This window comes from Pelecanus crispus, chromosome 10, assembly GCF_030463565.1.
Source record: "Pelecanus crispus isolate bPelCri1 chromosome 10, bPelCri1.pri, whole genome shotgun sequence".
In the NCBI taxonomy this organism is placed as follows: Eukaryota; Metazoa; Chordata; class Aves; order Pelecaniformes; family Pelecanidae; genus Pelecanus; species Pelecanus crispus.
In genome coordinates this window covers 14,824,311-14,850,901 of record NC_134652.1, presented here as the reverse complement: position 1 = coordinate 14,850,901, position 26,591 = coordinate 14,824,311, and the positions used below count along the sequence as shown (strand labels likewise).

Genomic DNA, 26,591 nt, shown 5'->3' with positions numbered 1-26,591 from the left:
TTCTGGAGAGAGTGAAGCAGACCCAACCATCTGTTTGGTTTTGTGGCTCAACTGCATTTTGTTGCTGGGCAAAGCATGAAAACTTTAAACTAAAAAATACCAAAACAAACCACCTTACTGAGACAAAGTAAGAAATAATACCTCAGAAAGGGGAAAAAAATGTTGGCAGAGCATCCAGTGGCAGAAAATTCAGCAAAGCTGTATCTCTGAAGTCAACTTCCCTCGATGGGTCGCATTTAGATCCTTCTAATTCTGATGGGGTAAAACCTGTCAAAACCTTTGCCTCCAAGAGGAAAATACTCTCTCCTGCTCTCCCCTAGGAGGGCTGCTTTAGCTTTTTTATCACTGGTAAGGAATTCCAGCTAGTTTTTAATTAGCACCATCAGGATATGACACCCTCCCCACAGAAATTCTCTACTACAAGATGAGGCCTGATGAATGAAACCCAGCTAATGAAACCCTGCTTCGGAATCACAGGACAGTTTTCTTAGCTGGGTTTCTGCTCTGTGTGGTAAAGACAGACTCATTTTTTTCTCTATTTCAAGTGACTGCTGCTGAAGGAGTCACGTGCCCAGTTTCCACTGCCTGCAAAGTCCCGAGCACTAAACTGAACTACAGAAGATCCCTGTGCAGCTAGGCCTTGTCCCCGAGAGGAGAGGGCCAAGGAAAAGTTCAGGTGCGCAGAGCTGCAGCACTGTCCAGACACACATTGCTTCAGACACTTCCAGGGATGTTTCTAGGACAGTAATAAAGAATAATAATAAAGTAATAAAGAGCTAAGCCATGTGTTTGCTGGGTGTTGGAAGAAGGCCCTGCTTTGTCTCTCCCTCATACCAAAGCCGCTTTATAACCCAAGCTATCAGAGTTCACCCTTGCCACTACAGCTACAACAGAAATTTCTCTGTTTATCTTATTTTTCCTCCACATAAACAGCAGACCCTGCTGCATCTAAAGCCAGCTATTCAGCTCCTCTTGCTGGGCAGAGTGGTCTCACTCTTCAGGGATATGACCTCCCTCCTTCAACAGAGGACAGGGTAGGAGGCCATGAGTGAGATGCTCACTCCTGGATTTCACCACAGCTTTCCAAACTGCTGCTCCAGCAGGACTTCTGTGTGAGGAATTGAGACAGCTGTCACCCATCAACCCCAACAGCGCTTCTGAGTCTGATCATTCAAGGGACATCAAAGTTTGGGGTGAGGGTCCTTTGCAAACTAGGATGCAATCACCTTCCAAACGTTAGATCCCTGCTTTCCCCCACAAATCCACTCTTTCTGTTCCAAACATAGATGAGGGGCTTGCCAGGGAAAAGGACAACAGATCCATGCAAGCTACTACAACAGCCAGCAACTTTTGCAAACACAACTTTCTGGGCCTGCAGCTATGCATGTGGGTACACATCACAGCTCTACCTGTTCATTCCTGCCTTCCTCCCAGCCACTGACTCCTGGACTTCCCTTCCAGTTAGTTTCAAGGTAAGGCAAAAGAGCAGAGAGATCCTCCAACTTCTCTTATTTTGGCTGAAACGGGCCAGGAAGGACTGACCATGCTGTTGACGTGGCTCACTGAAAAAGCAGCTGCATGGAGAAGCCACATCCCCAGCTGAGAGAGCTTCAGCCTCTTTCCTGAGTTTTTCATCATTGCTTGGGTTTACTGAAAAGAGAGACTGCTCTTGAGCAGCACTCTGCCCCCAGTATTGAGATTGCTGCCTTGCACACACCGCACTCAACACCACCCACCAGTGGCTCTGAATGACCAGAGACACTGGCCAACTCTAGAAACTGAAACACTGAGTTGCTAAGGAGGATGGAGCCCCGTCCAAGTACTGTGACACTGGGATGCACAGGTGAGACTGGTGGGCTTTTCTGAGCTGCCTTAGCCTATCGGTGAGCACCTCTGTTGCTTAGATCTTCAGTGTAGTGGCTTTCAACTCAAGACTCTTTGAGAGGAGAGCCTTCTGGTGATTCCTCCCTACACAGAAGGAGGGGAAAAAGAGACTGAACAGAAGTAGGAAGGGAAGGCAGAAAAAAAGTTCTTCCATGAAGCAAGACAACCAAAACAGTGTTAAAAAAATAAATCACTTAAAAAAAGAGGGTCCTACAATGTTTTTGTTTAGCAGGTCTATTTTGAAGCCTACAGATCAAAACCAGGAACCCACCATTATAATTTCCCCTTGCAAAGTGCTTTCACAGCAAAATTACAGCCATTTCCAAGATTACACACATTTGGTTTCTTTCAGTGGTGCAGGGGATACCACAAACATACATGAGGTTTGTCACTTAAACAGTATTCTGGAGATATGGGCCCCCTTGCAACCAAAGTGTAATTCTGTTTTGCTTCTCAAAGACTATCTCTAGCCAGTGGATGTTTTGTATAAACCAAGATTTGCTGAAGGGAGCAGTGGAGCTTTCAGTGGATGTGTCACTCAAGAGGACTGGTGTAGCACTCAACATATCAGATTACTATTCAAAAGTTTTTAAGAGAAGATATTTGACACTTAAATGAATGATACATAAAGTTACTGTAAAGACTTAGCATAGATAAATGGTTTCATGAGAGAATCAGCAGAGCATCTGCCAGTAGAAAGATACTGCTCTGAGTTACACTGACAAATATGAAATATCATGCTGGTTTCATTCAGATACTATGACAGGTAATGGTATAAAACACAAGCCAGTGAACCATCCCAGACCTACCAAAGTTTTATGCCCAGGCCTACAGAGAATACAAAAGTGTTTAATTTTGATTCATTAAGTTTTGACTTAACAATTACCAGCAAAAAAAATGCAAACATAAGTATAATTTGTATTCCCCAGATGCAGCTTCCATTACATCAACTTCACTGTTGAGGTCAAGTGGGCAGAATAAACTTTACTACATGCTACAAAGCACATACATCAGCTAAAAGGCTGCACTTTGGAAATAATGGGATGAGAATCCTACTGCCCTTGGACTATGACATAAAGGCACCTCTGTTCTTAATGTGTGAGACCCAGAGATCTGTTAATAGCTCAATTAGCCAACTTCACTTACATTTCTTTACTTCTGATTTGCAGGTCAAAGATACTTCCCCCAGCTGAACTGAAAGAGGTACCTTTACTGGAAATTCAGCTGGACTAGTAAATCTGAACAAGGCATGCATGAAGAAGCAAAGCCTGTTTGGCAAAGAGCTCCGATACAAGTCTGTCACATCATGCATTATCCATCTGCAACCCACGTAGCTTGGATTAGGAATACTCTGTGTCATTCTCCCCCCTCCCTGGACACAGACACTATTTAAAACATGCACAACAAGAATTTCTGCACTGTTTGGACTACCCAACTCGTACCACCCACTTGTAGCTGCACTCTGCCCGGCCCTCCCAGACACCCTGGCAGCCCAGCGCTCAGTCCACTAGTTATTCCAAAACCTCACTTCCCTATCAATCTTTCTCCTCCTTCCTTTTCTCCTCCCCAAAGAAAGGCAGGCTTCTCTTTAACTCTGGTTCTACCTAAAGTCTCCTGAAGAAAGACAGTAGAGGCTTGGGGCCAAAATACTGAGACATATCCTGGTGGACCACAGTGTGGACACCACAGGACAGCTCCCATGTCCTTGTAACAGCCCACAATACTACAGAAAGGGCTTTTTTCTAGCAACTGAGATTTCCCCCCAGCAAGCATAGCAGAGGTTGCTGCAGTCCTGCTGAGAGGTGTACATACATACAGGACAAAGCATTTGAGCTGTACAATGCCCTGCATTACAGCTATGTATAGAACGTGGTTTATACAGATGTACACAACCACGCTATTTTCAGCAGGCCTGGTACAAGGAAGCCAGTGATATTTGAGAGTTATGGGTCACTCCTTCACCAACCACAGACATCTAATGCCCTTCCATGGCTGTTAGGAAAAAAAAAAAATGCCAAACCATCAACACAACCATTTTGCATCCCCTCCAGCAACACAACAGTGCTCTGCCAAGCTGAGAGTTCCCTATACACAAATAGCAATAGCTTTAAAACTAAAAAGCTGCTTTAAAAAACACAGTTTATGAATGCACACCTAGTGCTGCAGCAGCTGAGACTGTTAACTTCTCCTTCCTTCATCCTGCCTCACACCCGCCACCTCTCCTTGCAGAGCTCATGACTGCTGTGAGATGGACTTGAAGCTAACCTGACCAAGGAAAAGTTAGTATGACCCTAAGCCTGGTTGGGTTCACTGCGTATCTGCATAAGGGTAGAGGAGAAAGGAAGATGCGAGGGAAGGTGAGACTGGTTCTTTTAGTGGCTGCACCACAAACTGTGTTTAACTTTTCTTTGTGCTAAGCCAAACCAGTTTCAATGCAGCTTCACTTAATTTTGAGGAAAAAGATCTATTTCTGAGACTGCTGGAAGCAGAGTCAAGGCAAGCCATATGAAACTTGATCTAAAACCAGACTAGGATAATTTAAGAGTGCCCACACATCTTCTCTCACCTATTTTAAGATGCAACTTAATGAAAGTGCAACTTTTTGCATAAATAGGATTTATAATACAGCTCTTAAACCATATGATTTACAGCAGAGCAAGATGACCTGTAGGTACCTTGGCAATGCTCATCAAGTAGTAAGAGGTCACCTTTGCAGCCACAGTGTAGTGGGGACTGAAATATTTCTTCCGTCTCACCCAGCCTATTCAATGGCTACGATACAACATACTGGTTGCAGAAAAACTAGGGATGCTACATTTAACTTGTTAAAGTTTAGGAGGACTTAATGCCAATGACATTTCTTTTTGGATAATGGCAGACCATGACAACAGCACTTTGTGTTTTTCTCCTTTTGAGTAGGATTATAGCTTGCAATTAAAGAGCCTGCAGACGAGTCTGTCCCACCACACTCCCTTTAATCAGCACACACCCAAACAGGTTTTCTTTTGTTTCACCTGCTGTATTTCTGTCTACTAGTAAAAGGGGAATCTCAAAGAATTTTAGGCATCGCACATGTCATTTTCCATATCAGGTGACCCGCTAAGACACCCCTCCCACAGGAAAAGCCTCAAAACAGCTAAGATGAAGCTCTATCTGTTCCTGAAGAAACTGTACCTAATTGTCTGACAGAGCAAGACACTGAACTTGACAGCCCGTGAGGCTCCTCCAATCCCATCTGTCAAACCAGAATTTCAGATTTTACACGTGCGCTTGTGCACACGCAGACTACACAATTGAAGTTATGAGGTGTCTTGAGAAGGCAACTCGGTCCCTCCTCTGGCTGTCTGGATTTATACTTACTGTCAGGTCAAGGAAAGCAGACCTACGGTTTTACTGCTCGAGTTGTAACATAGACCTTCAGTAGCGCTTTCCAAATCTTCCTTATTCAATCTTCCCGATTCCCTTGGCACTGCTTACTTCAGATTCCTCCTAGTCTATCACCAAGGTAACGGCTCCTTTCCCCAACATCTTAAAAATCCTCTATTACTGCTGCTCCTCACCACTAGAGCCCTGATCTGACCTTTCAACCTCTTTTGCACAGGCACTAACACCCACCTCCTGCCTCCTTTGCTCACTTTCCAGCCTTTCAGCACACTGCTCTTGCCCAAGGCTCTTGGCACAGCAGCGCTCTGGTACTCCTACCAAGTGTACACCCAATTCAGTTGTCCTATCTTGAATTTTCAAGCCTGTGTACGGTGCCTTGCTTTTATATCCTCCTACACACTCTCACGTGTTCTGCTCCCTTTGGATTTCCCACTCCTCCAAATCCTTTCATCTTTTCCCACTCAGCCCCATGCCTTTCTTATGATGCCTCATCAACCTGAGTAGGCTGCCTCCTCTGTGGTATCAAATAACCTGAAACTCAAATCCTTCCTAAAATAAGCCTTACCTACTCTGACTTCCTGCCTTGCCAAACAAGCTTAGTTTTAGTCCTTCTCTAAAAGCTTTTAAAAATACCAACTAAATATCACTTTCCACTGTGAAAAACCTTTTGGTCGTAATAAGATGCATGTCAAATTGCCACTTGCCCAGGCTGCTTTGATGCGTGGATCTCGCTCTCTTTGTTTAGGCTGCAAACTATTTGGGACAGGAACCTTGCCTTTAAGCAGCTAAAATACCATGCACATTTCCAGCCCTGCATAATCAGTCTCATCTCTCCCAGGCAAATGGCCAGCGCTTATACATTTCTGCTTCCAAGTTCTAAGCGTCCCGTTTCACATACCTCTCCTTCACCTATATTTTATAAGTTTGCTCTTTTCTGCCTCCATAAATAAGTGTGGAAGTTATCTGCAGCACTTCAGGAGCCAACCAAGTAAGGGAGTAATTTCCTTTGCTCAGCTGGTGTTTGTACATGCCCCCAACTTTCTGTGACCCCATCCTTGTCTGAAATGCCGGTAGGGGTGGGGATAGGGGGGAACTGGGCTAGAAATTAGCCAATTAACGATTTCTCAGCAAAATGCAACAGCCCCAACCCTACATCTTCCAAACCACAGAAGAATTTTCTTTCAAAATACTTTCCCCTCAGTCAGCAGTCTGCACTCGCCCTCCCCCACTCCTCCGCTCCACCCCCCCTTTGTCAGACCTGCTTCTGGAAAAAGTCTTGCTGTTCCAGAAAGCAATGCATTAATTCAACACTGACTTTGTTTTACTTGTCTAAATATTCAGCAGAGAAAACAACTGTGGACAGTTATCGCATGTGTTCATCTGCGGACAGGAGCTCTTCAGCCTTTGTACCTTGCCCCCCTTCCTTTTTTTTTTAAATAACAGAAAACCTCATGCCAATAGATAGAAAAGAACAATAATGACATTTCTTCTAAACAGTTCTGTATTGCACATGCTCTTTCTTCAACCAGCAAAGGGCAATAAACATTTACTACTTTCCTTGGAGCACGGGGGGGGGGGGGGGGGGGGGGGGGGAATGAACAAACTAAGTCTGAAGCCATTCTGTGCTGGTCTGATTTAGCACGTCAAAGCAGCCTTGTGCTGTGAGTGACAAACATTTCACCAGCATCAAGGGCAAGCAGGGAAAAAAGAGTGAAAACAAAGGGAGAAGTCCTGTGGGTAATGAAGGGGCTGCCGAAGAGGGCAAAGGGCTCTGGTGGGATGCGGGAAAGGGTAAGAGTGCATGAACACTCCAGCCAGGCTGGATTACCAGTACTGATCGAGGGTTCTTTCCACAGCTAGAAAACTGGCTGCGGAATGACCCACCCAGGCTAGGAGATGGTGTTCAAGTAGAGACCACCGGGTTACATGGCTGCCTTCCCTCTATGCCCCATCCATCTCTTCCCATCAAGCTCCCTCTTTCCTTAAGTTCGGCAAGCAGTAGGAAGACCTATAGTTTCCAAGTTCTAACTTTAACTCTTTAATTGAATAGCTTATTTCTTGTGCTAGCAGCTACTCTTAAATAATAGGCTCATTTGGCAGAAATTCAGCCCATAAGTCACCGAACTGTTGATTTGAATAACTTTAAAGTACTTTCCTGCATTGTAACAGCTCCAGTTGAAAGTGTTGGGCACAAAACCAAGGCAGCAATAACTTTTGTCAAATATCTGGCATATAAAACAAGCATGTAAACCCTGACTTTTCCCAATCAAACTGTAATAGCACAAATGACTTCTCATGAAATTAGCCTGTAAACAATCCTAATTCCTCTTCCAGGGGAAGTTCCAAATAAATGCCTGTGTAGCATTAGCATTTTACCCAGTACAAGAGAACATGAACTCTGCAGCTTGCAGGTCTAACAAGTGTCAGGACTGAGGAACACTACAAGTGTTCAGGCTTCTCCTCACAATCCATATTTATATTACTGGAGTTTCCTAAAGCATAGACAAAAGTTTAGAAAATGTACCACATTTAAAAACATTTAACATTCTAAAAAAACCCAACCTCTGCAGCTACATACGAAACATAAACCAATGTAATCTCTTAGATCTGGGCACACCATGGACCATTTTAGAGAGAGAAGTTCAGCAACAAATGTCATCTGTTTCTCTTTGTAAAAACAGACTACAGCTGTTCTCTCTGCAGATTTTTTTCAGCTTTAAAAAAGGAGCACAACCATGATATTCAATAATTTGTCTTTCATGTTTCTTATTCACAGACGTGGTAACATTGCTCCCAAATATGTTTAGATCAGCGATGCTTAGCCTCATCAAATAGCTTTGGAAAGGGCAGAAAAAAATAAGCTGTATGTTAGCCCTGATAATTCTCCCCCATTAGGCAGTCTGTAACAGGGAAGCAAACACCCTTCCCTTCTGCATTCAGGCTTAGTCCAGTATTTTTAATATCCAAGTCACTTAGAAAATCCTGGCCTTCAGAAACAATGCTTAGTTCCTTCAGTTCTGACTTTTACGTGGTTCTATTATCAACCTAGTCAGTAAAAACACTTATTAGTGGTACCCAAGCATAAACATAAAGGGAAGCATCCTTTACAGCTTGCTTTTAAACCCCAGTGAACTCTCAGAGCTAACCCTTCCAATAGCAGGGACTATCTCAAGCAGAGTATTGCTGGGTGGGAAGAATTTCAGCCAAAATGTTTAATTGAATTTATTTCCAAGAAAGAGGCCAAGTGGGGGAAGGGAAGCTGTTCTGCCTGCCTTGAACAATTCTGGCAACCTCCTGTTTGAGCAGCTCTAGTTCTTCTGTGCTCTGGAGCAGGGACTTGAAGGTTGGCAGGGGGGTACGTGTGTACACTTCATGCATTCTATCATTTCTGTGCAAACCCACCCAAATTTGGCCTTGTTAGAAGTCTTTTGGGATGGGATGGGAGGGAAAGAAGGGAGAAAGAATCTCTCCTGGCCTCACATAAACTGTGATCTGTTAGAGAGCAGTGGGCTGGACACCCAGAGAGACTCATACTTTCAACAACTGCAGTTTGGAAGGGGTAGATGTCTGTAGAGGCTGCAGCTATGCCAGACGATGAAGCCACTGTCTCCAACCTGCCCCCCAAGTACTCAAATCACTTTCTTTACTTCCAATGAGCCTACTCCTGTAAGAGCTCCCTACTATTTCACATGACATTGAACAGCTTATTTTTAGCCAGCCTGGCTAGCTGTGGCTGAAATGCATTGGAGAGAGCTTATAGAAGCAGCTCAGCCACAGAGGGTGCCCCAAACCTTGAGATGCTGCAGTTTGTGCCAAGTTCAAGTGCTGAGATTTAGTTTGAGATAAAGCACATACTCTCCAACACACTCAAAACCCCAGCATTCCTTGGACCTAATAGGGAAGAAACTGTTATGGAGCAAGAAAAAGGCAGGGATGGAAGAGACTAGCGGAGCCTGTGGTGGGGAAGACTGCCAGGGAAGACACTGTGACACTGGTCAGAGGGCAGGTCTAGAGAAGATGGACACAGATGGTGGGCATAAGAGTGCCAAGAGGGAAAACCTGGGAATGCAACTTAGGTCCTTGTGTTTTACCAGTTGACTATGCTAAGGGACTGGTCATGCAGTCTTAATATTTTATGGAGCTTTGTTTGCTATATTGTATGAATATGAAAGGATGCGTTTGTTTAAACTAGTAAACAAGTTGTTTAGAAAACCAATTCCCAGAAATTCTCCCAGTTAAATTGCCAGGAAGTATCTGGCAGAGTTTGACAATGGAAAATAAGTAGCTCCCAAACTCTTGGGGTACCAAAATAAGCACAAGTTCTTTTTCACAAGGCAGCATGTGTGCTATGGGGTTTTTTTTTTTGGTGCCTTCAGGGTGTATTTGGTGGCTGAGAAGCAAGACCTTGTCTTCTGAGGGTAGTAGTTCCAGTTGCTGCAGGGTCAAGCTACAGTAGGAAGAACACCCCTCTTGTTAATTTGGCTTCCTCAATAACACTTTGAGGCAAAGGTAGAAGGTCACTGAAAAGTTGTAGGTACTCGACACACACCTGAATGCCCACAGAACTGCCACCAAATCCAGGTGAAGAGAAATTTGCTAGTTTAAAAGTACATTCTCTCGCCTCAGTAGGAAAAGGCACCTTTTCCTCAACTGGGAAGCTTCTCCTGTGCTTACATTTGGTTTCATCCCACCAGTGAGGTTGTCTGAAAGTCACATAGAGGTGCAAATTGTGCTTCCCCCCACCTTCTTCCTTTTTTAAAACGCAAAGAATACCACATCTGGACGATCTTGCAAGAAGGGGAGAAGGGGATAAAAAGGGGTATCTTTACTCTAGGCAAGATGATTCACATGCACTGGAGAAATGCTTTGTTTGGAAGACTCCTCAGACTTTACCCAAATGCAGCTTGAGAACACACAAAAAAAATACTGCTACTGGTGGTGTTTTAAACACCTAGGACTGACACCAAAACTCCCCAAAGTTCTGAAGAAGTCTGTCTTTAGTACCAAGCACTGCTTGCAAGGAAGAGAGCGAACTGAAACTGGAATGATTCTCATCTTTCCACACCAAGCACTTTTCCAGTGCGCACATCTTTGACTATGGCTTTTTGGCATTCTTCTCATTTTAATAGCCCTGAAAGTATCACTTGTCCTTATTGAGGTAGGAAAGACTGAGTATGAATATGCACAAAGTTAAAACACAACAGATGTGAGCTTCCCAAAGCAGCACGAGGAGTCAGACTGCAGAGTTACCCTTGGTTATTAGCCTCCAGCTCTTGGGGTGCCTAACCCTGGCTCCAAGACACCCTCAAGCTGTTATGTATGAAATCCACATCTGAACTCTGGAGCTTCGGTCTCTCTCTACCAGAGTGCTGAAGATGCAGACCCCGGTGCTCAACAGCCAAAGCTGCAGCATGGCTTTTGGTGCACCCTTAGGGGCTGGTTCCATAGAAGCTATTAATTCACCTCGACTCTGCTGCCTGTTGACTATCCCGCCCAGCGTCCATCGCCGGTCCAGGCGTCTCAGGTGAGCCTTGCGTCGCTTAGAAACTAGTTTGGAACATGGATGGAGAAAAAAAAAAAAAAAAAAGAAAAAAATGACGGGAGGGTGAGGAATAAAAACAAAACATGGCATTTACAAGCACTGATCTTGTTAGCAGGAATGGGTTAGGTGGGATGCAGACATTTTGTTTTAGTTTATATAGTACAGTGGAACAAGTTAGCTTCTTGAGCCTGAACAATATGAACCACCTAGAACTGTCACAAATTGCCACACTTGCTATTGGCCTTCCTTAAAAACAAACAAACAAACAAAAACAACAAAAAAACAAAAAAACCAAACCCAACAAAACACCAAACCCCCAAAACCCCAAAAAACCCAAACACCAAACAAACCCATACACACACCTCAAAACAAGCTGCACAACTGAAGACAACTTGTCCAAGGAGGCTGCAGTGCCAGGCCAGATCAACATCATTGCTTGTTGCATCTCCTGGTTAGGCTGCATGATCTTTGGAGAATTCAGTCTATTGCAGATGACATCAAGCCCAACAGGGCTCTAACCCTCTCTAAGCAAATTATCACACTATAAACAAAAGGGGGGGGAAAGGCGGCTTCTCTTATGTGAGTTCACTTGTAACAGAAGCACTCAGGAACAGAACCAAAGTGAAAAGTGTCTGATGTCTCCTTGATTGCAACACGTGACTCACAATCACTGCCACAGCTAATTCTCATGATCCAAACTTCTGATATACTGATTACAAATGTAAGGAAAAACCTAACCTTGCAATTATTGAGCAGGCTCAAGAAGCTAACAAGCCAAAGCTGAGAATTAGTTACACACTGAAACAATAATTTATGCTTAAAATATAAACAAAGACAAGACACCGAGGGTAATGGCATTGTGAGAGTAGCTGTGCACAGAGGACACCACTTGTTTTCTGGATCACATATGCAGAACTGTACTCAGTTCCTCCTTCTGCTTGTGAAGGTATGAATGACACAGGAACCATTGGACTGGCACAGAAACAAACACTTCCCTTCTTCCATTCAAGGGCTTCCACACTAGTTTGGCAACTGCTGCAAGGGTGCTTGGTACTGCCACAAAGCAATGCAAAATATTACACTTCAGCTATTGCTAAGGTGCAAACACAACTGTTTTGCTAGTGATGCTGGGAAGCTGTTCACAAACTCTGATATCGCATCATTAATAATCACTCAATTCTGCTTATGTGCACTCATTTGGGGAATATACCCTTACACTCATGAGAGCAGACACCAATGTCTTCTAGAACTATATTCTGTAGACAATCAGGCACAGCAAAACTATTTCATTGGGGAATGATTAGCTGAACAAGTAAAAAAAAATAGTAACTTCCCCAAAAAGTGGCTTTTGTCTTTTTGCCCTTTATATCTGTCAGGGGCTTAGACCAGCCTTCTGCACCCAGCTCAGTCTCCTAAACTTCTCCTTTGCTGCAAGGCCTAAACCTTACCTAGTCACCCTAGGGTGGTGGGTGGTGTTAAACAGACACAATGTCTAGTTTGTGGTACTCGGTATTTCCCCTTTGATCCCATGTGGGTCAAAGAACTACAACAAATTTTCAGAGGAGCTGAATTTCAAGTTTATAGATCTCTGTGGTTTTGGCTAACAGAAATCAGTGATCCTCTTGGAAGCCCTTGCTGGCACAGAAGATAAGCTGTCTTCACTCCTTACTGGTAGTGTTTTTCTTACCAATTGGTTTAACCGGGTGGCTTTCTCCAAATCAACAGGACATTAGACTGCCAGTTACACACATGCTGCACAAGAGGCAACGCAGGACACCTCTCTAGACATACTGATTACAGCAGAGAGAGAAGCTAAGGCTAAATTCACAGAAAGGCTGCCTGGATTAGGAGGTTTCTATACAAGAAGGGAGGAAATGAAAGATGTTGAGCTTGAAGGCTTGCAGGAAGGAGGGGTGTGGAAGGGGTAGAAATTTGCTTCAGGTGTCAAGACAGAGCAGTCACCCACAGCTCCTTGCTTGCACTGGGAATTTGGAGGATTCAGCCATGCATGAGCACCCCATGAACACAGTGGGTCACACAGATCCACCACACTGTGTCCTCCTCACAACGTATGACTATCCCCAGTGATAACCCTTTTATATCACAGTGATGCTTTTGTATGTGTCAGGTTTTTGTCTCCTCAACAATACTGAATTTTGCCATTTGATCCCAGACTTGGACTTGGTTGGTCATGCCACAGTTAGTCACCAGGAAGGTTATTTATCAACAAGGGTCTAATCCTTTCCAGAGACCTTTTTAAGATGTCTACTTTAACAGCTCCTGGGGCCACGAATGTTTCTTTAGATTGCTTTCTGAATGTTTTCCAAGCCTCATAAGATGGTGTTCATCTGAATACAGGCCCAGGTAGTAGTCAACTGCCTACCCTCATTCTGACAGAAGATGTTGTGCAGGCTCAGACACAGGGAGGAAACACTTTTGTCTTTCTCAGGGAACAGACTATTTAAACAGAGACACATGGAAATATTACTGCTATGTAGAGGCAGCATTATTAGTGAGTTGCATTCAGCATCTCCTTATCTTTACAAGGGCCTGCCACAGCAGAGCAGACCTCTAGGTCTGCCTGGCTTGTGGACTTGTTCCAGGCCTGCTGCAAATGGAGAGGGCCAAGAGGCTGATACAGAAAGCTCCCTGCATTAGTGTTTCTACCCTTTCAAAGTAGGCAGAGCACAGATCGCACAGTTGCGGGAAGTCAACATCTCCAGGAGTCACTCTGAAACTTGTACGAACTCTAAATCCAGGGGCTAGGGCACCTAATCTACTTAAGGTGCCTTCCTCCTCAGTTATATTGCAGCCCCTTTCTCCTGCCTACTGAGAGAGAGTTGGCAAGTTTTCTATGTAAGAATGTACACTTTTATATACTTTTCTGTGAGAGAGTGAATCTGAGTTGTTCCTTCCTCTCTTATGGGAGTAACTATCAGGAGAAGAATAGCCCAAGTAAAGAAGAACTGGAGGGGGAAAAAAACAGAACAAAAGAAGTCTCAGTGTGGTCAATAACATAAAACAACGTTACTGAAAAGCAAGCGAAAGCTGAGGCACATCAAAGCAGCTGTGGAGGTAATGCAATTAGATTTGTCACCGAGATGGAACTGAACAGAAAGGGAAGAACAGTCTCAGGTTTCAGCGTATCTGGATTTGGAATAAGGCAGGGAGCACGATTGCTGACCATGGCTGAGGAGAGCAGTGTAATGGATTAAAGGGGACTGAGATGAAAAAGATAAGGAACATTTGATGGATTTTCCATTACCCAGGAAAGACTGCTGTGTGGCAACAGCCCTGTGCAGAGTACACTTCAGAGGGCAACATGAAAGGTGAAGGAGAGCTTGAAATGAAAGCTGTTTAAGCAGTAAGGCTGTCAAGCATGCACCATACTTAAGAGTCAGGAAAAGGGAGGAAGCTACAGACCAACAGACAAGGCATTCTTCAACTCTTTCAGAGGAGAGCAGTAAGTTTTTGTTCTTACACTAACAGGGAAACTTTACTAACTGCTTTTGCATCTGCTAAGCTGTTGCGTCATTACCAGACTGGTTCCCGGCCTACTACTCTACAGCCAGTCTGTCTCTAAACCTTAAGTGACCCAGGATATGGGTAGCTTTAAGCAGGGAAAAACGAGTTACAGAGCCAAAGATTTCAATAAGCCACAGATGTCACCCTTGGGTCCCAGCACCGAGTTATGTTTTGCCTGTGTACTGTCTTAATGGGCAGATGGTCACCCCAACACAGGTCTAAGCCTCCTGCCTGTGCTAAGGAAAGGTCAGCTGAGTTTCCACATACGTTTTACATAAGTGTCACATCAAAAGCACCTAGAAATTTAGCAAGAGATCCATTAGAATAGAGCAAATCATAATAAAAGTGTCCTTTGTACACAGTTGCTACATGAGAAGTCCATTAAGATGTGGTTAGTCTTTCATAATGGAACAGAGGAACATGTGAGGTTGTACTATTCCATTTCTGGAACCTGAATTAAGCATCTTTAGCCAAAAACTGGCGCAGCTAAGTACATATACATGACAAATGGCATCTCAGTTTTAACAGAATGAGACCACACCAAATAAAATTACCTTTCCACACAATCATAGACCACAGCAAACAGCAGTGAAACTAGTTTCAAGGATTAATTAAAAAAAAAAAAAATTGTAATGAGAAGCAACCATTAAAGTTAAATCTCACTCCTTTTAATGGCCTGTGGCTCTAACAAGCATCTTCTTCCAGTTAAAAGCTCTCAGTTGTATAATTTCTGCAAAAAAGCAACGCAAGTTCTCTCCTTCCATGGACATGAGAGTCCAAGACCTCTACCAGAACATACTGCTTGGACTTGCTCATATGTTGTTTGTATGTTTTTTAAGGATATTAAAAAAAATGAGCATCATTTCAGCTTTTGAACCTTTTGTCACACTGACAGCCCAAGCTGGGCACAAAGGGATTACAGGTATGGTACCTCACTCCAATTTCTTCTGCAACAACTTATTTACCGATACAAGATGGGAGAAGAGGTTACTGCACTGGATTAACAGCTACAAGTGGCAGCAAGAGTTTTCAAAGTTTTCCTATGGCGGGGGGGGGAAGGCACAGAGCAAGTGAATACCAGTTTCCCCTTGATAACAAAAGGCTTTCCATACCTTCCCCAAGTTTGGATGTGTTGATGTCAGAGTCATCTCTGGTTCCATTTTGGGATTCCAGGTACGTAGCAGGGACCCAGCCCTGCTCCTCTGCTGTGCTCACAAACCACCAACCTACAAAAAGAAGCAAAAGTTGCTCAGTCAACATCAAGAGGAACAAGAATAGCAAGATGCTACTGAGAAGGCAGCACAGAGTCAGCAGTTTTGGTGCAGGTTTGAGTTATTCCACAGCCTCCTAGAAGGAGAGGGGGTTTAGTCCTATTATACCATTTCTACCAGATACTCTCACAGTGGTAAATGAGCGTGTAGGCAGGCCTCATACAAAAAAGGTTGCAATGGACCAAACATCAGTTTATTTTAAGAAACCTGAAGTCTATCCATGACAACTCTGATTTGAGTTCTCCAATCCAGTTTCTCAAAGCAAGTCTTGCAACATGTAGATCTACAGTAGCAAGACACTTTGTATATGTGTATGTGAATGTATGGGAAATAGCATAAGTGTTGCCCAAATCCTAATATGAGGTATCACAGAAGTCAAAAGATGGAAATAGGAAAGACTTTAGTCAAAGGGCACAGATTTCAGAACAAGATAGAAAATAGTAAGTGCCTCTAGAGCACTTGTCACCACAGCCGGTGTTTAACAAACATGACCTAAATTCAGTGCTCTGGGAAGCTGGAAAGTACCACACAGAACACAAACGAGAGAGAAAAAACTAACTGAAATGTGACTTTGGGCCCTAAGAACCAGTTATTTGCCTTCCCACCCAAACATCCAAGTTTCTACCACTATCTACAAAAATGCTAAGTATTCACCGACTATACAGATATGACCTTTAGGTCACATCCATGGATGGATGAATAAAACTATAGGTGAGCCATCTTTAGGTTAAATGCATCCCAACTGTAACAATCGTTGCCTCTTTTCTTCCTTGGCTACATTGATTTATTGAATCCTCCACTGGTTTTGATGCAGACTCACTCACGCAACAGCTTGCTGCTCTCAGATATGAGCACAACTTAGATTCTGCTCCATTCAAGTAAGGTCAGGGTTAAGATACAGGACAATAAAAAGCCAAGCAGGTAAACCATTTCTGTTGTTTTCTACAATCTCCCAGTCTCCTCCAAAAATGCAAGTTGCTTTGTCAGGACAATGCAAACTATTGTTCAACACCAGTCTTTCAGCCTCCCCAAAGGGAGTTGAAAAAATAGCTATTTCTGTACATGCACCTTAAAACTTAAAACATAAACCTTGAAACACAGACTTTAATGGCTGTCATAAAAACCAACAAATTTTACCAGGAGACTCCCAAGCCTGCCTACAATGAGAAAAGGGAAGGACTAGCCAGCATGGTTTGTAACTAGACGGCACAAAATCTAGTTAATGTATGGTGGGGCAAAGCCCAGACTTGTGTGATGGCCACGCAACCCTCCCACAGCTGGCAGGCCGCAGCCCTGGGCCTGGCAAGGGGAAGGGAGGTTTGCTGGGCTCTGCTGCCATGCAATTCCCCCCCCCGCCCCCTTTAAAGAACAACACCAACTGAAACAATGCTCAAGTTTTCATGCTAAAAGTCACACAAGTTTGTTCCAAATCCTGTCATGGAAGATTTTACTGGAGGACAGTAGTTACAAACGCTCATTTTCCTCCCTGGGGCCTGCAACAGGCAGACAGTGTGCCCCAAGCAACAAACCCCTCACTCGCCACCACACAGCTGCTAGGTAGCTCTATTTATTTGCTCTCAAAATTCAGACATGGCTTTCCATTTTCTGGCCCAGCAGAGGTTTGGAAACTTTGCTTCACGAGGCTCATGGTTGGAAAGTTTAAATTTAGTTATTCCTGCTCAGCAGGAGGTGGATTCTCCTGCCACGAAGCCCACAGCAGCGAACACGCAGGATCTGCCAGACTGTTTCAAAAGCACATCTTCATGGTTGTTCCTTATTTTACTAGTAAAGTATTGACATGGGTAGCAAACACAGTTTAACATACACTTATAATTAGGCACAAAATGTCAGAAGCTGGCTTTCAGCTGATATCAATTAGATTGAAATAATTTATGTAAACTCTTCCTCAGAAAGAAATTAAACACAATTGCACAAAAAGGACTTGCCTACACTTAAAATGTGTGCTTGGGCCAAATTCAAACCATGGTAAAACTGTCTTTGGAGGGCTTGATTGCATAGCCTTGACGCTGACCCAGTGCTAGCCCATTTTGCAATACAGGTCCTCTGGTTTGGCTCACTGAGCTGCACTGTGGCCTCGGAGCGGAGTTTAAGGTCTTGTGTTTGGGGCCACAGGGTAGGTGAGCCTCCATCCATCTAAACAGGACTGCCTGCTAAAAGACAACCCCTCACCCCCATGCCTGGGCATGTACACACATGCCTCCCCATAACACTGTCCTTCCCTACTACTGAAAGGCCTTGGCAGGGAGACCTCACAACTCCACTGATCTTACAGGCTCCCACATACCAGTTGGAGGTCAAGTCACATTTGAGGTAGGTTACAGTCAAAGTAACTCAACCAAATCCACTACAACATGCAGACAGAGCATGCAGCAGTCTAAGTGAGGTTTAGCTGCTTTGATTCTTCAAGCCATCACTAAGATTAAAGCTCCTAATTGCCACAGAGCTCATGAAAATTATAATTTCTTTCTAAAGATTTCCTTTATAAACTATGTGCAAGGGTAAAGTATAAATGAGAAACCTCCGCAACTACAGAGAAACTACAGCATCTGTCCAGGTTCAGAGAAAACCAGACCCCGCTCTGAAAGTGTCTTCTCCCATTTTGAGCTTGCTTCTCAGAAGGAGGGAAAAAAAAAAAAAAAAAAAAGGGCTTTAATGCAGCTCATTGGAATAGCATGTCCACAGGAAAATGTATGTTTTACTTAAACAGACTGAACAACTGAGAAGCCTGAGAAACTTCCAGCAGCACCCTCCAGCAGCAAAGAAGTCAAAAATGGATGCTCACAAGCAAGAAGTGCAAGGTCTAGGAATGGCCAAGCAGACACAGCAGAGGCAGCTCACTCCTTACGAGGCGAAAGTCTGAATTACGATGGCACATTTAAGCCATAACCCTACAGAAAGGAAATTACAGCATAGTGCAAGAATTGACAGACTCCTAGCAGAAAATGGCTGAAGCACAGACAAGTTCCACAATGCAGTCCATGCATGACAGCCATGAACTGCAGAACTCTGCCCAGCTGATCATGAAGTACTTGCTCTGCACCATCCCCTCATTAGAAAAATTAGGGCAGGTGCCATTTGGTCCTACCACCCTCCCCCCGACAGGTTCATGGGGGTCCATGGTTTGCAGACCAATTAGCTAGATTGGCCTTTGTTTGCAGAAAGTCAGGGCTATAATGGCGCAAACTATCTCATCCCCTCCCCTGCTATCTTTCCCAACCCACAGCACCAACGTTGTTAGAAAACTTGCTTTTTAACACAGAACAAAACATTGCATTTATTTTGAGTTCTCCCTCTATGCTGGAGTTGAGCTCGACTTCACAATTCATTATTAAAACCATTCTGCAGCAACATCTGCAGGGAATTATGTAAAGTTATCTCTGTGCACTGCCAAGCCAGTCTGAGGTTCGCTCTTGCACTCACACCATCTGTAAAAATTAGGCTGTGCTTTACAGCTTGAGTTAACCCTTACAGATGCCCCTATCTCTCAGGCTCTAAACTCAACTCTAAAGCTGATGTGGCATGGATGTCTAGACTGAGACTCATCATAAGCCCTCAACCCTGATGAGGATTCAAAGGGAGTTTGAGCCTCACAGAAGGCACACAGGTCCCAGTCCTCTCCCCAAAAGGCTTTAAAAACAAGCAAAAGAATTAAGCAAGTGTTATCCACAACCCACAGCATGGGAAACCACTAGAACATAGTTAAAGGACTATCATTCATGCAACTTCTGCTTATGTTTACATGCCTCCTCATCCATCCATGCTTCAATATTGTCCCTTTCTCCACACCAACAGGAAAATTGGCTATTCCTGTTCAAGTCTGCCTAATCATAAGATGCTAAAAATCACTTTAAAAAAAATTGCAGGATCATGCTGAACATTGGTTTCTAATTCTCCCCTCAGCCATTAATTTCTCTGTAGACTTTTTCCTTGTCAGTTTATGAGCTTAACTAAAGCAAACAAGAAGGACAGCAATGCTCTAAAAGGGAATGGGAATCTCTCCTGCATGAGTGGACTACACATTCTTCTAAACAAATACTTAAATAACACTCCACCTCTCAAGAGTCTTGGAAAAAGCCCACTCAAGCAGCAGTCTGGTACATTTGACATGCGCTCTTTGGGCTTCAGAGACCTGCTCCCTTTTAAGTCCTTCTACCCTGGAACTATCTCTTGTGGGGTTTTTTTGATGCAAAAACTTAAATCATGCTACAAAGCAGTACTAGATGCAATCAGGTCACTTCCAGACCTGGCACACAGACCTTTTCGTGCCAACAGCTGATCACTTTCCTTCAGAGATGTGATCTGCTTCATTAAAAAAAGGCTAAAGGTAAGAGTTTTGTTGTGCAGATGAAGGTGCTCGCTTTTTCCACCCCTCTAGTGCTCCTCCCACACAGTACATGTATATTTGATACACGCAGGGAAGTCAGTCATAATTGCCTTGGACAGACCTCTAAATATGCAGAAGCAGAAATATAAAGGCACCAGAAGTAGCATTTTGCAAGAAGGATTTTCTGCAGTAAGCTTATTCTCACACCCACTTCCTAAAAATTCACTACAGTATCCGTACACTGTTAGACACTATTGCTGGCTCTGTGCTCTGTAAAAGGCTCCTTCAGTCCCACACACTTGGCAAAGGCGCTGGGTTGAAAGCACTGAATTCATATGAAGGCCAGCATCCGATTTCTGAGCATTTTGTCCTTACAATTCACAGAAGAGGCATCTTTCTTTTAAATATGGAGATACATGCAAGAGTTCTTCCTAACATGGAGCTGACTGTAGTTTGGGGTACAGAAGTCTGTGCGTGAGTCACTGCACAGCAGACTAAGGCTGTCGTCTCAGGATGAATTATTAAAGTTGGTGAAATATTAAAGGCAGCTTTCATCTTTAAACACATAATGTTTCCCAGCCTGTGTGCACTGCAGGCTTCACTGCAGCCACCACTCAACCATTAAGCAATGTCTGTCTTGTTTTAAAGATGGAAGTGGGGCTCAAAGACATGCTCAAGGAAGAAAGATGTTCTTGTGGCAGACATCCTACTTGAACACACTTATGATCCACAGCACAGGTTCACAGCCCTTTATGTGCCATACCCAAAGCAGGCTGGGCCACACATTAGGATTCCAGCTCAACTATGTGTCATGATCCTTCCAGCCATTCATGGCCTAGAGCTACACACTAGCAGTGTGGTTCGCATGGGCAACCCCACGTCCCACAGCAGCCTCATTTTGCAAAGTGTTGCAACCCAAATGTCTGAGCCTGACTGCTCTCACAGTCAAGAGTGAACGTTGTTATCTTGCTTGCAACTACTGTGGTTGCACTCTAGGTACCAAGTGCTGCTTTAGGAATTCAGGAATAACACTCACCACCCCAAGTTACTGCTTAACTCCAAGAGGATTTTAAATTTGCTAATGAAATACCCCAAGAGCCTCACAGCACTGTGATGGGGCAGAGTTGTTAGCTTTCTCATGTGAGAGAAAATAGGAAAAAGGATCATACCTGTCACTCCTTTCCTGGTAGCCTAGCATGGGAAATTGAAGCTTCTATACAGGTTATGAAACAGGTTTTCTACCATAGCATTAAAAACTGAATGAAGAATTACAAACACAGAAACTCTGCCTTTTTTTTTTTTTTTTTTTAAAGAAACACAAGCTTCTCTTCTCAAAGAAAATAATTAATATTTTAAATATAATAAGAAAATATTTTGTTCCTGGTACCAAATATGCCACAACACCTAACAGGACAAACATTAGAAATGACACACCTGATTGCTGTTCAACAGCAGTCACACAGCCACAGGCTACATTCTGCCCAGCAAGCTACCCTCAATATTTAAACTGGAGTAATAGCTTGATTATTTAGTGAAGAAAGAACACATCAAAGAAGGAAGGAAAAGAGGCTGCACACTTCTGTGCCTTGCTCCAGTGTTCAACTAAAATTTAAAGGAGTGCCTACAAAAATATAATAGGAACCCAACCTTAAGAGCATCGCTTAGGAACCCCGACAACCCAAAGCACACATGGAGTGCCCTGGAAACGCTTTTCTTTCCCTCCTTAGGGAGGGTCTGAAAGCTGAGTTGTCTTCTTATCAGAGTACAGGCTGCAGCAGTTTTTGCTTAATTTGGTGATGGAAACAACACTTGAGAAGAGGGCTTCCTGAGGTGAGGGAGAAGATGGGGAGCAGGAGGTGGGGACTTCTGGAAGGCTGGGCTCTGTTGATATCATTTTTTGGCTATTAACAGAGCAGCACTTTGCCTTATGGAGCTAAAAGTTGGAACAAAAGGCCAAGAGACCACGGTTTGCTGTTCTCCACCAATATTTGATAATAACTGCAAATACTCAGGGCTCAGTGGCAGCACAGGCAATTGCATTCCTTGCACTGCTTTAGGTGTTACTGAGTTCACGGAAAATATAAGTGAATCCCAGAGTTTGGGTACTGTAACGTATAAGGGGGAGAATAGGATTCTTTCCTGCAATGACTGCCTATTAAAGTAACTAGTTGTTTCAAAGCCTATATGGTTATGGATTTGCTATCCTAACCCTTCCAGTCTGTCATCTTCCTCCACTTCTACTACTAATCTTGTGGTGTTGGTAGATGGAGACTTCTCAGCTGTGCTGTTAGCATATCCCTTTGCTGCGGTACTCTAGTTCCTATGGCTGCAGAGCTGGCTGGCACGGAAGGCCCACTACATGTGAATAAATATCCTAGTTATTGCTGCCACACAGGTTTTTCCTGGACCAAAAGCAGCTGACTAGGTGTGTACATAAGCACTCGATACAGAGTCCCAAAGTGCGTCTCAGATTCTGGCTTGAACATCTAGCTTGCTTGGATTGGTTTCACATCACATTATATGCACAAACACACATGTATATACGTGGAAATTCACGCCCTGACCTCTGCATTCAAATACATATTACCCTAGTCTTCTACTGGGATTGGAACCATGTTTCCTCATACTTCTGGAAAAAGTAGAAGTGTTCAGAACATGGGAAAAGTTCATGGGAAAAGAGAAAACTGGATAATATACAACTCAGCTCTAATACTTTATGGGTTACATCACTAGCAGAGACGATGGATATTCAGAGTATTAGACAACTAGGAAATACCACATTACTGTATTTGTTCAAATCTTATAAGCCAGTAGGTGACAAGCCTTCTAGAGGTGCACATTTGGCAAAATACTTAAATATTTATCATTGTGACTTCTTCTGTATATATATGGGGGGGTGGTGTGTGTGTGTGTGTGTTACATAAAGCACAGTTTATCTTTGGGTTCTGATAATACAAACGGATAGTTACAAACTCCAAGTGCTGTATCTGCAGCTATTTGCTATGGCCCAATTGTTACCCAGGGGCTTCCCCTCCTGGTTTAAAAAAAGGACCTCAGATTTGTGTATTGACACAGCTGGAATGAAGGAATCTGCCAAACATGTTTTCAGGAATCAGCTCGTACATCCACAAAGCCATCATATAATCCAGTACAAATTACACAAGTTGTGTCCTTAAAGCAAGATAGTAAATTCACTACCTATTACATTAACAGCTATGGAAAAGTCTTGGACATTGCCTGTAAATCCCAGATCAAGTCCCATCACGCTCCAGGTCACCAGCTTCCCCTAAACCGTCAAGTACCTGGGACTCCCCAAGACAGAAGCAGAGGACAGCACCACTTGCTAAGCCTGCCCATGGCCAACTCCAAAACACACACAGCCAACATGCCCAAGGTGTTGGCCAGAATCCCCAGACCACTGAAATTAGGCGATCCACAAAGCAATGAGGTCAGCCAGTTCTACAGGCCAGTCAGCACCCAAGAAGTTGCAAAAAGAGGTTTGCCAAGGCTCAAACATCCTAATGCCTTCTAAAAATAAATTTAAAATAATCTTTCCCTTCCTGCTTTACTTGATTTCAAGAACACCTCATTGTGAAACTGTCTATGCAATGTGAGCTGCATTCTACATAGCCCAATGTGTTTGCAGCTCACAGTCTTTGTTCAGTACAGGAACAAAAGAAACTAAGAGAGGGAGTGCTTTGCTCAGAGGAGATATCTCATCAATCATAACAAGGAACAAAGCTATCTTTAGGTGGGCATACTATATTGTACAAGCAGCCTGGCTGCAGCTGCTAGCCTGTGAATGCTGAGTACTGTACAGTAATTGGAGTAAAACAAGGTCCACCCATAGCCCAGTGGCTTTCAAGAGGTTACTGACTTGCACTGGTATGCTGGCCAACATGGCCCTACTATCCAACCCACAGTATCAATTCAGTTATTACAGAAAATACCTGTTTACTGATCACAGTTTTTTCCTTTTTTCACTTGATCTGCTTGGAAACAGGATTTCTTGTCTGACCTCAAGTTCTGGTCATACTAAATAACAATTTTCACCTTTTCTTGCAATCTTTTCTTCTCTTGGAAAGCGACAGATTTGCATGCACCCTTCAAAGATACAGTCTTTGTGATTTTAGTAACCACAAGGCAAGGTAAGATTGCTAGAGGGCACACAGACTTAACAGCCAGTATAAAAAGCTGTGCATTAAGTCTCTATGGACAAGTGGTACTGGACAGTATCTTTGTTTCTTCTTTCCCTTCCCCCAAAATTTTCTTTACTTTGGTAGGTCCCAGAAGTTGACCTGTGAGGATACCGACTGCTGCTAATGTCTTTCAGTACAGCTTCCCTGATCATGTAAGTTCATGGGACACTTTCCTTCCTCCACATTTGATTACAGCCCAGAGTCATCTTCTACTTCCAAAAGGACTTCTGTCCTATATCTCCTTTAGTGTTTTTACTGTTCTGAAGATATAGCTCAAGTAGGAAAGTTAAGCAATAAATCCATCTCCCACCCTCTTTAAAGCCTGTCTCCCCACCTCCTCTCCAGCAGCCCATCATTTAAAGGTTGAAACCTATAGATCCGAGGTTTTAATGAACTTGCCAAAATGATACTTAAGGCACCATGTTTAAATAAATCAATAATTTGCAAGAGCTCCTAACCACAAGTGGTGGTGGTTTGCTGGGGCATGGATAGAGGAGGACTCCAGCACATAGCGCAGAATATACAGAAATCAGGTGGGCAAACCCAGCCTGTGGCAGCAGACAAGCAACCCACCACCTTCAGAAAGGCCATGCCAGCGCAGTCAGCTCCTGCAGCAGATTTTCCAGAGCCACGAACAACCGATTACAGTAAAGGCATGCACACAGATGGCTTTCTGCCCCACAGGGCATGGGGAGCTCAGCCCCAGGAGCCAACGGAGAGTCTCTATTAGTCATTACCAGTTGTGGGGTTGTGTGTTTTCTGTGGTCAGCCAACAGGGTGCAACAGTCAAGCTCACAAGTAATTTCCTTTACGTTCACAGGACTTAATCTTAAAGCAAACACATTTTGTGTCCAAGCTTTCTTTAGGAAAACATGAATAAGCTTTCAAATGGGCCTCATAGTAATCTTGTCCAAAGATTACAAATTACTTCCTAGTGGTTTAAAAAAGTTACAGACCCCCAGCCCCGGCTGATAGGAAACAGCCTTCACAGGCAGAAGAGAACAGCCAATATTTACTGCCTGCACAGACTGACAAAAGTCACTTTTGTTTTAATTTCTTATTCTGAAGTCTGTAGAGAACGTGGTGTTGGTTGCTTACTGGGAAATCCTCAAAACCACACAGAAAGGAGACTGTGGACTGGGAAAAATCCTAGCAGAGTACCAAACAGCACTCCAGGTGCTAGAGTCAAAATCATACAGGAATCCCATATCTTAGTCAAAAATACATCTGCCGCCTCCAAGGTAGACTTCAGTTATCTCAGGACAGAACAGAGCAACACTGGGCAAGAGCTTGAAGCAAGGAACAAAGGCTATACTATATCCAGCAGAAATCAGAGGATGAAGCAACCAAACAATGGTATTAGTTCAGTCTGAAGCACAGCTGAGTCACCAGATTAAAAACGCTGCCTTTTACAGGATCCTTCTGAACCACAATACTCCTGCTAAAGGAAGCCAGACACCTCAGTTTGCTGGTGCCCAGCACAATGTGCAGAACAGCACCGCTCTACAGCGCTCGCATAACCATCTCACAAATTGCCATTTCCATATCCTGGCTGTTCCCTGAAGCTCTGCCGTCCAAATACAACTTCTGTCCAGCTCTATTTATTAGCTAGATCTGGCAAGATTGTAGCCCAGATGGTACGTTATCACAAATACTGATGTAAGCCAAACCGAATGCTCTGCTCTCCCTCCAACACCGCTTCATTGCTTTTCTCCTGAGCTCCATTGAGGCCATGTTTCTGCAGTGACCCCAGGAGCTGAGCCTCAAAGAGCTGCCTGCACAAGGCTGCAGGAAATGACAGCTTCGGAAATGAGTACCAGAGTGATGAATAGCAGGCTACAAGAGCAGCCGGTGCGTTAGCAGGCTGCCAATTAGTGATTGTATTGAACAAGGACTTTACATGGGCAAGTAGTATCACTGACACTCTCAGAAGAGATTACAAACCTAATTCAGTACTTTCTCAAGAGTTTTTCCAGGCCTCTCTAAAATTTAGAAACTTAGACTTGTTACTGTATTTTGTTCAGCAGGAAGCTGTACTGGCCCCATTTTGAGCAGATTATGGAAAACTGAAAGAAAAAAAAAATGGGGAAAAATATTTGCTTTTTATCTTTATCCATCATGAAGACCCAGACAATGAGAACAGCCTGTGCAGGTGGAAACAGAGCGGGACATTCACCTTTAGGAAGGGGATAACTGAGCTCATCCAAGTAGACGTAAAAAAAGCAAGAAAGCAAGCAGGAATTACTGGGGTATCTGGTTCCAGCAGCTTGAACAAAAAGGTGCATCAGTGTAAGAAGAGAAGGTGAATATAGGAAAGCTACTGAGGCAAAAACCTCTGGTAAAATGCCTATTTTCCTCCCTCAGCAAAAAAGCACTCCTCTTATGTTGCAGAAAATACTCTGCACACAGCCAGGTAACTAAGCATTTGTTTCTACTCATTC

At 43.6% G+C, this 26,591-nt stretch overlaps 1 protein-coding gene across 2 annotated transcripts in view; it reads right to left on the bottom strand.

Annotated features, from left to right (window-relative positions):
- The window catches only part of SH3PXD2A (SH3 and PX domains 2A), a 261,363-nt gene that overhangs the window by 12,493 nt on the left and 222,279 nt on the right, over window positions 1-26,591 (bottom strand). For both annotated transcript variants that reach the window (XM_075717611.1, XM_075717612.1), the window contains 2 exons: window positions 15,448-15,561; window positions 10,732-10,815 (listed from right to left, as the gene is read on the bottom strand). In XM_075717611.1, coding sequence (XP_075573726.1) covers window positions 10,732-10,815; window positions 15,448-15,561 — 198 coding nt within the window. The remainder of the gene's footprint in view (window positions 1-10,731; window positions 10,816-15,447; window positions 15,562-26,591) is intronic.